The 14282-nt window shown below is 42.7% G+C and overlaps 1 protein-coding gene across 22 annotated transcripts in view; it reads left to right on the top strand.

Annotated features, from left to right (window-relative positions):
* The window catches only part of LOC128220760 (dedicator of cytokinesis protein 9-like), a 91589-nt gene extending 88293 nt beyond the window's left edge, over positions 1–3296 (top strand). For all 22 annotated transcript variants that reach the window (XM_052929283.1, XM_052929280.1, XM_052929269.1 and 19 more), the window contains one exon: positions 16–3296. In XM_052929283.1, coding sequence (XP_052785243.1) covers positions 16–102 — 87 coding nt within the window. In that variant the 3' untranslated portion in view covers positions 103–3296. The remainder of the gene's footprint in view (positions 1–15) is intronic.
* The last annotated feature ends 10986 nt before the right edge of the window (positions 3297–14282 follow it).

The raw sequence follows: 14282 nt of genomic DNA, 5'->3' as shown, positions 1-14282 counted from the left end.
ATTTTTTCTGAACAGGTGTTAACAAAGGAAAGTGAAGGTTCCCAACGCGGGTCTATGTCCGTGTTCAACATAGTAGCACCGCAGGGGTCCAGCACAGCCTAAGGAGGAGTCCAGTCTGGAATTGTGCTTACATTATGAACAATATATAACAAGTACTATGTTGCCTACATGCAACCAGTCTGGAATTGTGTTAACTCATGAACTAGGTACCAGTCCAGACTTTGAATCTAATGTTGCAACTAGTCTGAAATTGTGTTAACACATGAACTAGATATTAGTCTAGACATTGAATCTGAGTATGGAAACAGTCCAGAATTGTGTTATACAATCATGAACAAGATAACAGTCTAAACTTGAACTTTGAACATGCAACCAGTCTGGAGCTGTGTTTACACATGAACAGGATTCCAGTCTAGATTTTAATTCTAAACATGCAACTGGATAAATTTGGACAAGATAACAGTCTGTAATTTGCTCATTTGATTCTGGAAGTGTTTTAAAATAGAGTCTGGACTGTCATGCAACCAGTCTGAAATTATGTTTTCATAGAAACATGGTCCATGTTTCTTTTCAAAAATATACCTTTGGCTTTGAGTTTTAACTATCATAGTTTTCATAAGTGCATTACTTCAAACTTGTATTCCATCCACTTACATTCTGCAAGCCAGCTGACTTTTATTTATGCTTTTCAGATTAATTTGTTCTCATTATTAAAACCCTGTCCAATAAATGTTAGCATTTGGTAGCTTCATGAATGGCCATCAGTGACAAGCATTTCAGAAGGCCGGTGATCATTTATTTATAAAGATTGTGTATGTTGTCTTGTTCATGTCTTCTGTTCATTGAGTGAGAATGCGGACATATTTTATCGGTTTTCTGTTTATGTTTTATTCTTTTTAATTTGTTTGTTTGGATAAATTTAAAGAAAAACTCTATTATCAGCATTAATGCTTTATCAAAGGAATGGTCAATATTTCAAACTTGTTTACCATTGGTCAAATGTGTTTGTCCAATCAGAGTGCAGCATTGAAATAAACACTGATGTCATAACTGACCGATTCAAGCCAAAATTTATGTCAGATTTTTCTCTGTACAAAAGACTAGGGCAATGTTATATCTAAAGTTGACAAAACAAGTTGAAATCTGGCTTGATGAAAGTAGATTCTTTGAACATGTATAGAGTCATTATCATGGCAGTGTACCATTGTATTTGTACATAATTATAAATACTTGTACATTATCCAAAACATACATGTAGCTGAAAATTTGTATAGAGTGAATTGATTTTGGTAATCAAGAAACAATTAGACATAACCTAGATCTGTTCTATAGTATTTATTCCATTGAGGGCTAGGATTATCAGCCATCATATATTGTTAGCTTTTTGTGTGTGTTTTTATAGATAAAAACTTGAGGGATTGTGATAGCCTTGGTGTCTATGTCTGCGTTGTTTGACCTTAGCCATACCTCATCATTATCTTTCAATGAAACTTGGTATACATGTGGCCTGAGACAATACAATAATGTAAAGCAAGGACCATGACTCTGGATTTAATAATTGCTGAGTAATTCCCCTTCTTATTAACTTGGTATACGGGTGGCCAGAGACAATACACTGATGAAAAGCAAGGACTATAACTCTGGATTTAATGATTGCTGAGTAACGCCCCTTGTTATAAACTTGGTATACAGGTGGCCAGAGACAATACAATGATGTAACGCAAGGACCATAACTCTGGATTTAATGATTGCTGAGTAACGCCCCTTGTTATAAACTTGGTATGTAGGTGGCCAGAGACAATACACTGATGTAGCGCAAGGACCATAACTCTGGATTTAATAATTGCTGAGTAACAGTTTATCTGACAAAAAACAGATGTACATTGGCTTTTGCTCTGCAGCATTCTTGTATAAAAAATTGGTTATACATTTTACAATGAACATAATTTAGAAAGATCTTGTATACATATATGTGAAGTTAAATTGTATATACATCATAAAATGTTACTTTTCTTTTTATTGTACTTTATGCATATAACTATGTATGCATATAACTATGTTATTTTTCCCTTTGCTCCAAAATAGTTTTCGTTTATCAACAATCTGTGATAGCTTGTATATGTTGTTGTCCATTTGAGGTTTCATTGTAGGTGCAAGTGAATTGTTGAAATTGTTGAAATACAAGCGAGGTCTTGTCTTTTTTTGTCATGATTAAAAATTGAGATTAATTTATTAGTTGGATCCAATATGTAAAATTTTTAAACCTTTATGCAAGATGGGTATTAATTTTTGTATTGAAAATGTAAGCCTTTTTCCATTTTGTTCAAAGATTAATGGATTAAATTTCATAAAAAAATTATAAGCTTAAATTGCAGAAAAAAACATAATTACCAAAGCAAACATGAATGTGGCAACTATTCTTTCGTTTATTTTTTTAACTCCATATTTTATTAAAATTGAATTTTTACTCCCTTAAAGCTGCTCTCTCACAGATTAAACATTTTGACGACTTTTTTATTTTTTGACTTGGCACAAGCCAGTTTTTGCAAAAAATCCATAGAAACCAGTGATATAAGACTGCTGACAAAAAATCCATAGAAACGGCAGTGATATAAGACTGCTGACAAAAAATCCATAGAAACCAGTGATATAAGACTGCTGACAAAAAATCCATAGAAACCGCAGTGATATAAGACTGCTGACAAAAAATCCATAGAAACCAGTGATATAAGACTGCTGACAAAAAGTTAGATTGCAGATTTTTATATTTATGTTCAGAAAATGAAAATCTACGCTCTGATTTTTTGTCAGCAATCTTATATAACTGGTTTACATGGTTTTTCGCAAAAATTGGCTCGCTCCAAGACAAAAAATAAAAGAGATGTAAAAATGGTATATATGTGAGAGTGCAGCTTTAAATGAGAGTAAAAAGCCTTCATAATTCTCTTTATAAAGGGTTGTTTGGCAGATATACACTGATTAAATGTAATAATTATAATAATATGTTTGCTGTTTATAACATAATGTATTATATTCATTGTTATGTGTTAGTTTCCTTTAGCAATATTTATTTAACCATGGTCACTATATCATCTCTTTCATAATGTATATTTGAGACCATTCTCATTCTGTTAATCATTGTGTTAACTATATATACTATGGTTGCCTGTAGATTTGTTATATATGTTTAGTTAGAGAGGAAATTATTGTATCTATATGTAGGATTATTAAGACACAGTGCTTTATGATGTATGTATTTGTTTATTACTTAACATATAATAAATGCCAACATATAATAGTTGAGTTATATCTTATATCATAGATCAATCAGCTTATATTGTCAGTCACAACTGCATGTTTATTGAAATTCTGAAGATTGAGATATATTATAAACACGCTTTTGAGCCCTTGAAAATGTTCAGAAAATATCATGTTCATGTCCGATTTTAGCTGGGTACAAAACTTGAAATTTGTCTAGGACACGGGGTAATAACCCTCTTTCCCTGCCTTTGTCACTAAAGCAAGGGCCAAGATTCAATTCATAGTCAATGAATGTGCATCATAGTTACCAGTTGTACAAGGAATGAGTTGGGGCATAAAGAGGCCATACCTAACTTACATGTTTAACCTGGAAATATACCTAAATACTTTTATTTTATCTCCATAGTTTAATTTGGACTAAAAATGGTAACCAAGAACTATCAGTTTAAGTAACAGTGGCCTTGACCACTATCAGTTTAAGTTACAGTGGCCTTGACCACTATCAGTTCAAGTATCAGTGGCCTTGACAGTTTAAGTAACGGTGGCCTTGACCACTATCAGATTAAGTGACGGTGGCCTTGACCACTATCAGTTTAAGTAATGTTGGCCTTGACTACTATCAGATTAAGTAACGGTGGCCTTGACCACTATAAGATTAAGTTACAGTGGCCTTGACCACTATCAGATTAAGTAACGGTGGCCTTGATCACTACAAGATTAAGTTACAGTGGCCTTGACCACTATCAGTTTAAGTAACAGTGGCCTTGGCCACTATCAGTTTAAGTAACAGCAGCCTTGACCACTATTAGTTTAAGTAACAATGGCCTTGACCACTATCAGTTTAAGTAACAGTGGCCTTGACCACTATCAGTTTAAGTAACAGTGGCCTTGACCACTATCAGTTTAAGTAACAGTGGCCTAGACCACTATCAGTTTAAGTAACAGCAGCCTTGACCACTATTAGTATTAGTAACAACGGCCTTGACCACTATCAGTTTAAGTAACAGTGGCCTTGACCACTATCAGTTTAAGTAACAGCAGCCTTGACCACTATTAGTTTAAGTAACAACGGCCTTGACCACTATCAGTTTAAGTAACAGTGGCCTTGACCACTATCAGTTTAAGTAACAGCAGCCTTGACCACTATTAGTTTAAGTAACAATGGCCTAGACCACTATCAGTTTAAGTAACAGTGGCCTTGACCACTATCAGTTTTAGTAACAGTGGCCTTGACCTAGGTATACAACCTAACATACAGACTTTACATTATTGTAAAAGTTATGACTAACACAAATACTTTTAAAGATACATGTGTGTGTATGACTAGATTTCATGCTTCCTTTGCATTGTGTTAATTATGTCAAGAATTATACATGTATATAACTTTGCTGGACAAATTGTGGAATGTCAAAACTGTTTTTAAACATCCCATCCTTGATATTAGATCCCATAAATGTTTGTCAGTATGGACACACATTTATCATCAGAAGTGGTTTTTCACAAAATATTTAATTATTTATAAATGTAAATGAGTGTTCCCTATTAAACTGTTAATGGTTTTTAAGTGTCAAACTAATGTGAGCTGTTTTGTACATCTTGTCAAAAATGACAGGAGGTTTTGTCCATAGGATGCAACTGGGGTCATGGTCACTTTTACTATAAAATAATAAATATTTTTTTACATGATATGTGTCGTGATCCCAGCCACAACATACGCGAGAATACACCTATTGTAACCGCGGCATTAAATCGAAGATCAGGCCCGTCGCCACGCGCCAGTTCACAACAGCATCAGACAATCAAAATATTTAGTTATATAGTGCCATAACTGATCTTCCTGGGAGTCACATTTCAATCTGGCTAATACACTTATGGAGATACACGCGACAAAATATTTTGCGACGACGGTCGGACAAGGGCCTGAAATACTTGGAGGCATAAACACACAAACTGCAAAATTGAATTACCAATCAGCAAGCAATTCCCTTTAAAAATACCAAAATTATATTTGGTAACCGAGCATCTAAACAACGGTTTTATGAATGACGAGCTAGATTGTAAATCGTATACATTAAAGCTTTCTAGCGAGTTTGATTGTAAATCGTATACAAGCTGTCTGACGAGTTTAATTGTAAATCGTGTACGTTAAAGCTTAATGACGAGTTTAATTGTAAATCGTATACATTAAAGCTTTCTGACGAGTTTTATTGTAAGTCGTATACAAGCTATCTGACGAGTTTAATTGTAAATCGTGTACGATAAAGCTTTCTGACGAGTTTAATTTTAAATCGTGTACGTTAAAGCTTTATGGCGAGTTTAATTTTAAATCGTGTACGTTAAAGCTTTCTGACGAGTTTAATTGTGCATCGTATACGTTAAAGCTTTCTGACGAGTTTAATTGTAAATCGTGTACGTTAAAGCTTTATGACGAGTTTAATTGTAAATCTTGTACGTTAAAGCTTTCTGACGAGTTAAATTGTAAATCGTATACGTTAAAGCTTTCTGACGAGTTTAATTTTAAATCGTGTACGTTAAAGCTTTCTGACGAGTTTAATTTTAAATCGTGTACGTTAAAGCTTTCTGAAGAGTTTAATTGTGCATCGTGTACGTTAAAGCTTTCTGACGAGTTTAATTGTGCATCGTGTATGTTAAAGCTTTCTGACGAGTTTAATTGTGCATCGTGTACGTTAAAGCTTTCTGAAGAGTTTAATTGTGCATCGTATACGTTAAAGCTTTCTGACGAGTTTAATTGTGCATCGTGTATGTTAATTGTACATCTTATACGTTAAAGCTTTGTAGGACTTAGTCAAAACCAACAGTCTTGGACATGGTCCATACCAACAGTCGCGGGCTTAGTCCATACCAACAGTCGCAGACTGAGTCCATACCAACAGTCGCGGGCTAAGTCCATACCAACAGTCGCGGGCTTAGTCCATACCAACAGTCGCGGGCTTAGTCCATACCAACAGTCGCAGACTGAGTCCATACCAACAGTCGCGGACTTGGTCCATACCAACAGTCGCGGACTGAGTCCATACCAACAGTCGCGGGCTTAGTCCATACCAACAGTCGCGGACTAAGTCCATACCAACAGTCGCGGGCTTAGTCCATACCAACAGTCGCGGGCTTAGTCCATACCAACAGTCGCGGACTTGGTCCATACCAACAGTCGCGGACTTGGTCCATACCAACAGTCGCGGACTTGGTCCATACCAACAGTCGCGGGCTTAGTCCATACCAACAGTCGCGGACTTGGTCCATACCAACAGTCGCGGACTTGGTCCTTACCAACAGTCGCGGACTTGGTCCTTACCAACAGTCGCGGGCTAAGTCCATACCAACAGTCGCGGGCTTAGTCAATACCAACAGTCGCGGGCTTAGTCCATACCAACAGTCGCGGCCTTAGACCATACCAACAGTCGCGGGCTTAGTCCATACCAACAGTCGCGGGCTTAGTCCATACCAACAGTCGCGGGCTTAGACCATACCAACAGTCGCGGGCTTAGTCCATACCAACAGTCGCGGACTTAGACCATATCAACAGTCGCGGGCTTGGTCCATACCAACAGTCGGGGGCTTAGTCCATACCAACAGTCGCGGGCTTAGTCCATAACAACAGTCGCGGACTTAGTCCATACCAACAGTCGCGGACATGGTCCATACCAACAGTTGCGGACTTAGACCATACCAACAGTCGCGGGCTTAGTCCATACCAACAGTCGCGGGCTTAGTCCATACCAACAGTCGCGGGCATAGTCCATTCCAACAGTCGCGGACTTGGTCCTTACCAACAGTCACGGGCTTAGTCCATACCAACAGTCGCGGGCTAAGTCAATACCAACAGTCGCGGACTTGGTCCTTACCAACAGTCGCGGGCTTAGTTCATACCAACAGTCGGGGGCTTAGTCCATACAGACAGTCGCGGGCTTGGTCCTTACCAACAGTCGCGGGCTTGGTCCTTACCAACAGTCGCGGGCTAAGTCCATACCAACAGTCGCGGACTTGGTCCATACAGACAGTCGCGGACTTGGTCCTTACCAACAGTCGCGGGCTTGGTCCTTACCAACAGTCGCGGGCTAAGTCCATACCAACAGTCGCGGACTTGGTCCTTACCAACAGTCGCGGGCTTAGTCCATACCAACAGTCGCGGGCTAAGTCCATACCAACAGTCGCGGACTTAGACCATACCAACAGTCGCGGGCTTGGTCCTTACCAACAGTCGCGGGCTTGGTCCATACCAACAGTCGCGGGCTAAGTCCATACCAACAGTCGCGGACTTGGTCCTTACCAACAGTCACGGGCTTAGTCCATACCAACAGTCGCGGGCTAAGTCCATACCAACAGTCGCGGACTTGGTCCTTACCAACAGTCGCGGGCTTAGTCCATACCAACAGTCGCGGGCTAAGTCCATACCAACAGTCGGGGCCTTAGACCATACCAACAGTCGCGGGCTTGGTCCTTACCAACAGTCGCGGGCTTAGACCATACCAACAGTCGCGGACTTGGTCCTTACCAACAGTCACGGGCTTGGTCCTTACCAACAGTCGCGGGCTAAGTCCATACCAACAGTCGCGGACTTGGTCCATACCAACAGTCGGGGCCTTAGACCATACCAACAGTCGCGGGCTTGGTCCTTACCAACAGTCGCGGGCTAAGTCCATACCAACAGTCGCGGGCTTAGTCCAAACCCAAAGGTTGCGGACTTAGTTCATACCAACAGTCGCGGGCTAAGATCATACCAACAGTCGCGGGCTTAGTCCATACCAACAGTCGCGGGCTTAGTCCATACCAACAGTCGCGGGCATAGTCCATTCCAACAGTCGCGGGCTAAGTCCATACCAACAGTCGCGGGCTTAGTGCATACAAACAGTTGCGGGCTAAGTCCATACCAACAGTCGCGGGCTTGGTCCATACCAACAGTCGCGGACTTGGTCCATACCAACAGTCGCGGACTTAGTCAAAACCAACAGTCGCGGACTTAGTCAAAACCAACAGTCGCGGACTTGGTCCATACCAACAGTCGCGGACTTGGTCCATACCAACAGTCGCGGACTTGGTCCTTACCAACAGTCGCGGACTTGGTCCATACCAACAGTCGCGGACTTGGTCCATACCAACAGTCGCGGACTTAGTCCATACCAACAGTCGCGGGCTTAGACCATACCAACAGTCGCGGGCTTAGTCCATACCAACAGTCGCGGACTTAGACCATATCAACAGTCGCGGGCTTGGTCCATACCAACAGTCGGGGGCTTAGTCCATACCAACAGTCGCGGGCTTAGTCCATAACAACAGTCGCGGACTTAGTCCATACCAACAGTCGCGGACATGGTCCATACCAACAGTTGCGGACTTAGACCATACCAACAGTCGCGGGCTTAGTCCATACCAACAGTCGCGGGCTTAGTCCATACCAACAGTCGCGGGCATAGTCCATTCCAACAGTCGCGGACTTGGTCCTTACCAACAGTCACGGGCTTAGTCCATACCAACAGTCGCGGGCTAAGTCAATACCAACAGTCGCGGACTTGGTCCTTACCAACAGTCGCGGGCTTAGTTCATACCAACAGTCGGGGGCTTAGTCCATACAGACAGTCGCGGGCTTGGTCCTTACCAACAGTCGCGGGCTTGGTCCTTACCAACAGTCGCGGGCTAAGTCCATACCAACAGTCGCGGACTTGGTCCATACAGACAGTCGCGGACTTGGTCCTTACCAACAGTCGCGGGCTTGGTCCTTACCAACAGTCGCGGGCTAAGTCCATACCAACAGTCGCGGACTTGGTCCTTACCAACAGTCGCGGTCTTAGTCCATACCAACAGTCGCGGGCTAAGTCCATACCAACAGTCGCGGACTTAGACCATACCAACAGTCGCGGGCTTGGTCCTTACCAACAGTCGCGGGCTTGGTCCATACCAACAGTCGCGGGCTAAGTCCATACCAACAGTCGCGGACTTGGTCCTTACCAACAGTCACGGGCTTAGTCCATACCAACAGTCGCGGGCTAAGTCAATACCAACAGTCGCGGACTTGGTCCTTACCAACAGTCGCGGGCTTATTCCATACCAACAGTCGCGGGCTAAGTCCATACCAACAGTCGGGGCCTTAGACCATACCAACAGTCGCGGGCTTGGTCCTTACCAACAGTCGCGGGCTTAGACCATACCAACAGTCGCGGACTTGGTCCTTACCAACAGTCACGGGCTTGGTCCTTACCAACAGTCGCGGGCTAAGTCCATACCAACAGTCGCGGACTTGGTCCATACCAACAGTCGGGGCCTTAGACCATACCAACAGTCGCGGGCTGGGTCCTTACCAACAGTCGCGGGCTAAGTCCATACCAACAGTCGCGGGCTTAGTCCATACCAACAGTCGCGGACTTAGTTCATACCAACAGTCGCGGGCTAAGATCATACCAACAGTCGCGGGCTTAGTCCATACCAACAGTCGCGGGCTTAGTCCATACCAACAGTCGCGGGCATAGTCCATTCCAACAGTCGCGGGCTAAGTCCATACCAACAGTCGCGGGCTTAGTGCATACAAACAGTTGCGGGCTAAGTCCATACCAACAGTCGCGGGCTTGGTCCATACCAACAGTCGCGGACTTGGTCCATACCAACAGTCGCGGACTTAGTCAAAACCAACAGTCGCGGACTTAGTCAAAACCAACAGTCGCGGACTTGGTCCATACCAACAGTAGCGGACTTGGTCCATACCAACAGTCGCGGACTTGGTCCTTACCAACAGTCGCGGACTTGGTCCATACCAACAGTCGCGGACTTGGTCCATACCAACAGTCGCGGACTTAGACCATACCAACAGTCGCGGGCTTGGTCCTTACCAACAGTCGCGGGCTTGGTCCATACCAACAGTCGCGGGCTAAGTCCATACCAACTGTCGCGGGCTCAGTCCATACCAACAGTCGCGGACTTGGTCCATACCAACAGTCGCGGGCTTAGTCCATACCAACAGTCGCGGACTTGGTCCATTATCACAGTCGCGAACTTAGTCAAAACCAACAGTCGCGGACTTGGTTCATACCAACAGTCGCGGACTTGGTCCATACCAACAGTCGCGGACTTGGTTCGTACCAACAGTCGCGGACTTAGTCAATACCAACAGTCGCGGACTTGGTCCATATCAACAGGCGCGGGCTGGGTCCTTACCAACAGTGGTGGACTCAGTCTATACCAACAGTCGCGGACTTGGTCCATACCAACAGTCACGGACTTGGTCCATACAGACAGTCGCGGACTTGGTCCATACAGACAGTCGCGGACTTGGTCCATACAGACAGTCGCGGACTTGGTCCATACCAACAGTCACGGACTTGGTCCATACAGACAGTCGCGGATTTGGTCCATACAGACAGTCACGGACTTGGTCCATACAGACAATCTCGGACTTGGTCCATACAGACAGTCACGGACTTGGTCCATACAGACAGTCGCGAACTTGGTCCATACAGACAGTCACGGACTTGGTCCATACAGACAGTCTCGGACTTGGTCCATACAGACAGTCACGGACTTGGTCCATACAGACAGTCTCGGACTTAGTCCATACCAACAGCCGAGGGCTTGGTTTATACCAACAGTCGCGGACTTGGTCCATACCAACAGTCGCGGACTTGGTCCATACCAACAGTCGCGGACTTGGTCCATACAGACAGTCGCGGACTTGGTCCATACAGACAGTCACGGACTTGGTCCATACAGACAGTCGCGGACTTGATCCATACAGACAGTCACGGACTTGGTCCATACCAACAGTCGCGGACTTGGTCCATACAGACAGTCACGGACTTGGTCCATACAGACAGTCGCGGACTTGGTCCATACCAACAGTCGCGGAATTGGTCCATACAGACAGTCGCGGACTTGGTCCATACAGACAGTCGCGGACTTGGTCCATACAGACAGTCGCGGACTTGGTCCATACCAACAGTCGCGGACTTGGTCCATACCAACAGTCGCGGACTTGGTCCATACCAACAGTCGCGGGCTTAGTCAATACCAACAGTCGCGGACTTGGTCCATACCAACAGTCGCGGACTTGGTCCATACAGACAGTCGCGGACTTGGTCCATACAGACAGTCGCGGACTTGGTCCATACCAACAGTCGCGGACTTGGTCCATACCAACAGTCGCGGACTTGGTTCATACCAACAGTCGCGGACTTGATCCATACCAACAGTCGCGGACTTGGTCCATACCAACAGTCGCGGACTTAGTCAATACCAGCAGTCGCGGACTTGGTCCATACTAACAGTCGCGGACTTGGTCCATACAGACAGTCGCGGACTTGGTCCATACCAACAGTCGCGGACTTGGTCCATACAGACAGTCGCGGACTTGGTCCATACAGACAGTCGCGGACTTGTTCCATACCAACAGTCGCGGACTTGGTCCATACAGACAGTCGGGGACTTGGTCCATACCAACAGTCTCGGACTTGATCCATACCAACAGTCGGTCACAGCGAGTTTGCTGAATTTATTGGACAGTAATGGTTCACTGACTAAGCAATTAGTTAGTGTTGGCGCGAAAGCCCTCTATTCATGCGCGTAGCTGCCTATACGTGAGTACGCGGCTGAATCCGCATGCTTCTGAGAAACAATTGAAAGAAATCCGCCAAAGTTGCAGTATACGTACTTGACTACATAATCATAAAACTGTCCATTTTCCGGTACTAAATAAAGCACCCGAGAAGGCCCAGATTGCACCATGGTTTTTCAGAGGGAGCATGCCCCTTAGCACAATTATGAATCCACATGAATAGAGGGCTAGCTAAGCCCCTGTCTATTCTAGCCACCGCGCATGCACGGGCCATCGCTAAATAATAACCAATTAACGACCAAAATGGAAATTTGGCGATTGTTTCGTCGAGGATTCTAGATGATTAAATTCGAATCCGTCTGACGATCCAGAATCATAACACTAGCTCATGGCAAAAAAGTCACGCCCGCCCCCCCCCCCCCCCCCCAGGTCCGAGGAATAGCGGGGACTTTGACTTTCGGTCCACCCCACCCCGGGTCAAATCCCCGCCCTGTGGAGACGTACAGATTGTAAAATCCCCGCCTATTGCCCCTGCACCCCAGGGACCCTAGGTAAGGCCCATTCCCCGCTATATTTTTGCGAACACAAAACCACCGCATTGACCCGCCACTGCGGGGCCACCTGGAAGGTAAAAACACGGCCTATTTCCCCGGCTATCCCCGGGGCGTGGTTACAATTGACTGGTGCATTTAAATAAAAATACCCCCCCCCCCAAAAAAAAAAAAATAATAATCAAAAAAAAAAAATAATAATAACATAGACGTCATAACAAAAGTTTGGTTGGTGTGCCATAAGTTAATCAATTTAAAAAAAGAAGAATCAGTTTGGCTTACTCATGGTAGTTCAGAACGTTCTGATTCCTTTGTCATTTTGCAATTACCAATTACATCAAAAGCTATTATAGAAATGAACAAGAGCACCTCGTTGAAACCAAGGCATCTTTGTTAAACAGATACACCATGCAATCAATACTATTTTAGTTTCTCATCATAGGCACTTCCGTTTAATTTCGCTGTCATATTTTAATCAATTTTCAATTCGCACTCAAGTACCATCCAATTTCTTAAAGCTTCCATTTGCAAAAGATACGACAATGAACTCGTGCTCATTATTAAAGGAAAAGTCAATTTAGTAATGATCTAAACTCTTGTTGAATTAGCACGTTTACAAATCGAGCATTTCCGCGCAAAAAAACTCCCACACTAATCGTCTATTAGAATTTTCTAGACTGAATAAATAATTCTCAAAATCTGTTTCCTGTTTCTTTTCTCAACAATTTCATATAGCTGAACATCTGAAAGAGTACTTGGAAGTTTCGGATGTTTCATATACCTTTAATAATAAGTTCATTTCATTCCATAATCGAAAGCGCTTACGTAAAGGAAACAAAAATAAAGCCGAAACAGCCTTGCATTTGTATGATATATTCTATGCATTGGCCTGGTTAAATACAGGCTAACAAGCGAAAAAAATATTTCAAGTTTCCGGAATGTCGCCGGTTTTCCATTTCAAATATATTTTATAAAAAGTATTTGCCTTATGTAAACTAGAGTCATGTATGCATGTCCTATTTCCAACACAAACGGTGGGATTTTAGACCATTTATTGACAATATATCAGCCTCTTCAAAGTGCATAGAAAATAAACGAGTACCTCTCCACTACTATTTGAATAAATGTTTTTTTTCAATCAACAACTATCAACTATCAACAAAGCCATGTTTAATTTAATAGAAAAGACGATTTAGTCTTTGAATTGCTATGATTTAACGTAAAAATGTCAGGCTGATATTAAAACTTATTTTTTTAGTATTTATTTCATTGAGTATCAAACTATGGAAACCATTTTGAATAGCATTGAGAAGCACCTCCAACGTACTGTTTTACTAATTAGATTGAATGAGTCAAATGTAAAAATATAGACCGTGTTTATTTACATTTGTAATACATTGTATTAACTTGTATAAAAATGACTTACATGAACATATACTATTCACGGCATTTGCTCGAATGCCCTACTGCGTTCATACAGAACAATCGCAAGAAAAAATGCTATCAATCCTTAAATATCAACATATACTGTATGGTTCGAGCTTTTGGTATCTCCTTATGATTTGCCAGACTTTATTTCGTCATACCTTAAAAAGTGAAATTTCAAAGAAAAATTAGCGGGTCGCTTTAAAGTTGAAACATTAAGGATTTATCACATGTTTTAAATATTTACATTCGCCTAGACCTTTGAATAGATAAACCCTGACGTTTATACACGCAAGAGGTTTATGGCATCATTGTTTATTTCAATATTGCGCTCCGATTGGATAAGCGAGACGTCATTTCACCAATGACATACGACGTTACAAAATCAGCAATTCTTTATTCAAATACATTTACAACAAATACTCAATTACAGAAGATGCTATTTTTTTCGTAATGATTTTCTTTAATGTTAATAAAAGTATTAATTG

This window comes from Mya arenaria, chromosome 15, assembly GCF_026914265.1.
Source record: "Mya arenaria isolate MELC-2E11 chromosome 15, ASM2691426v1".
Taxonomy (NCBI): Eukaryota; Metazoa; Mollusca; class Bivalvia; order Myida; family Myidae; genus Mya; species Mya arenaria.
The sequence above is the reverse complement of the archived record's forward strand: the minus strand, read 5'-3'. Positions and strand labels throughout refer to the sequence as shown.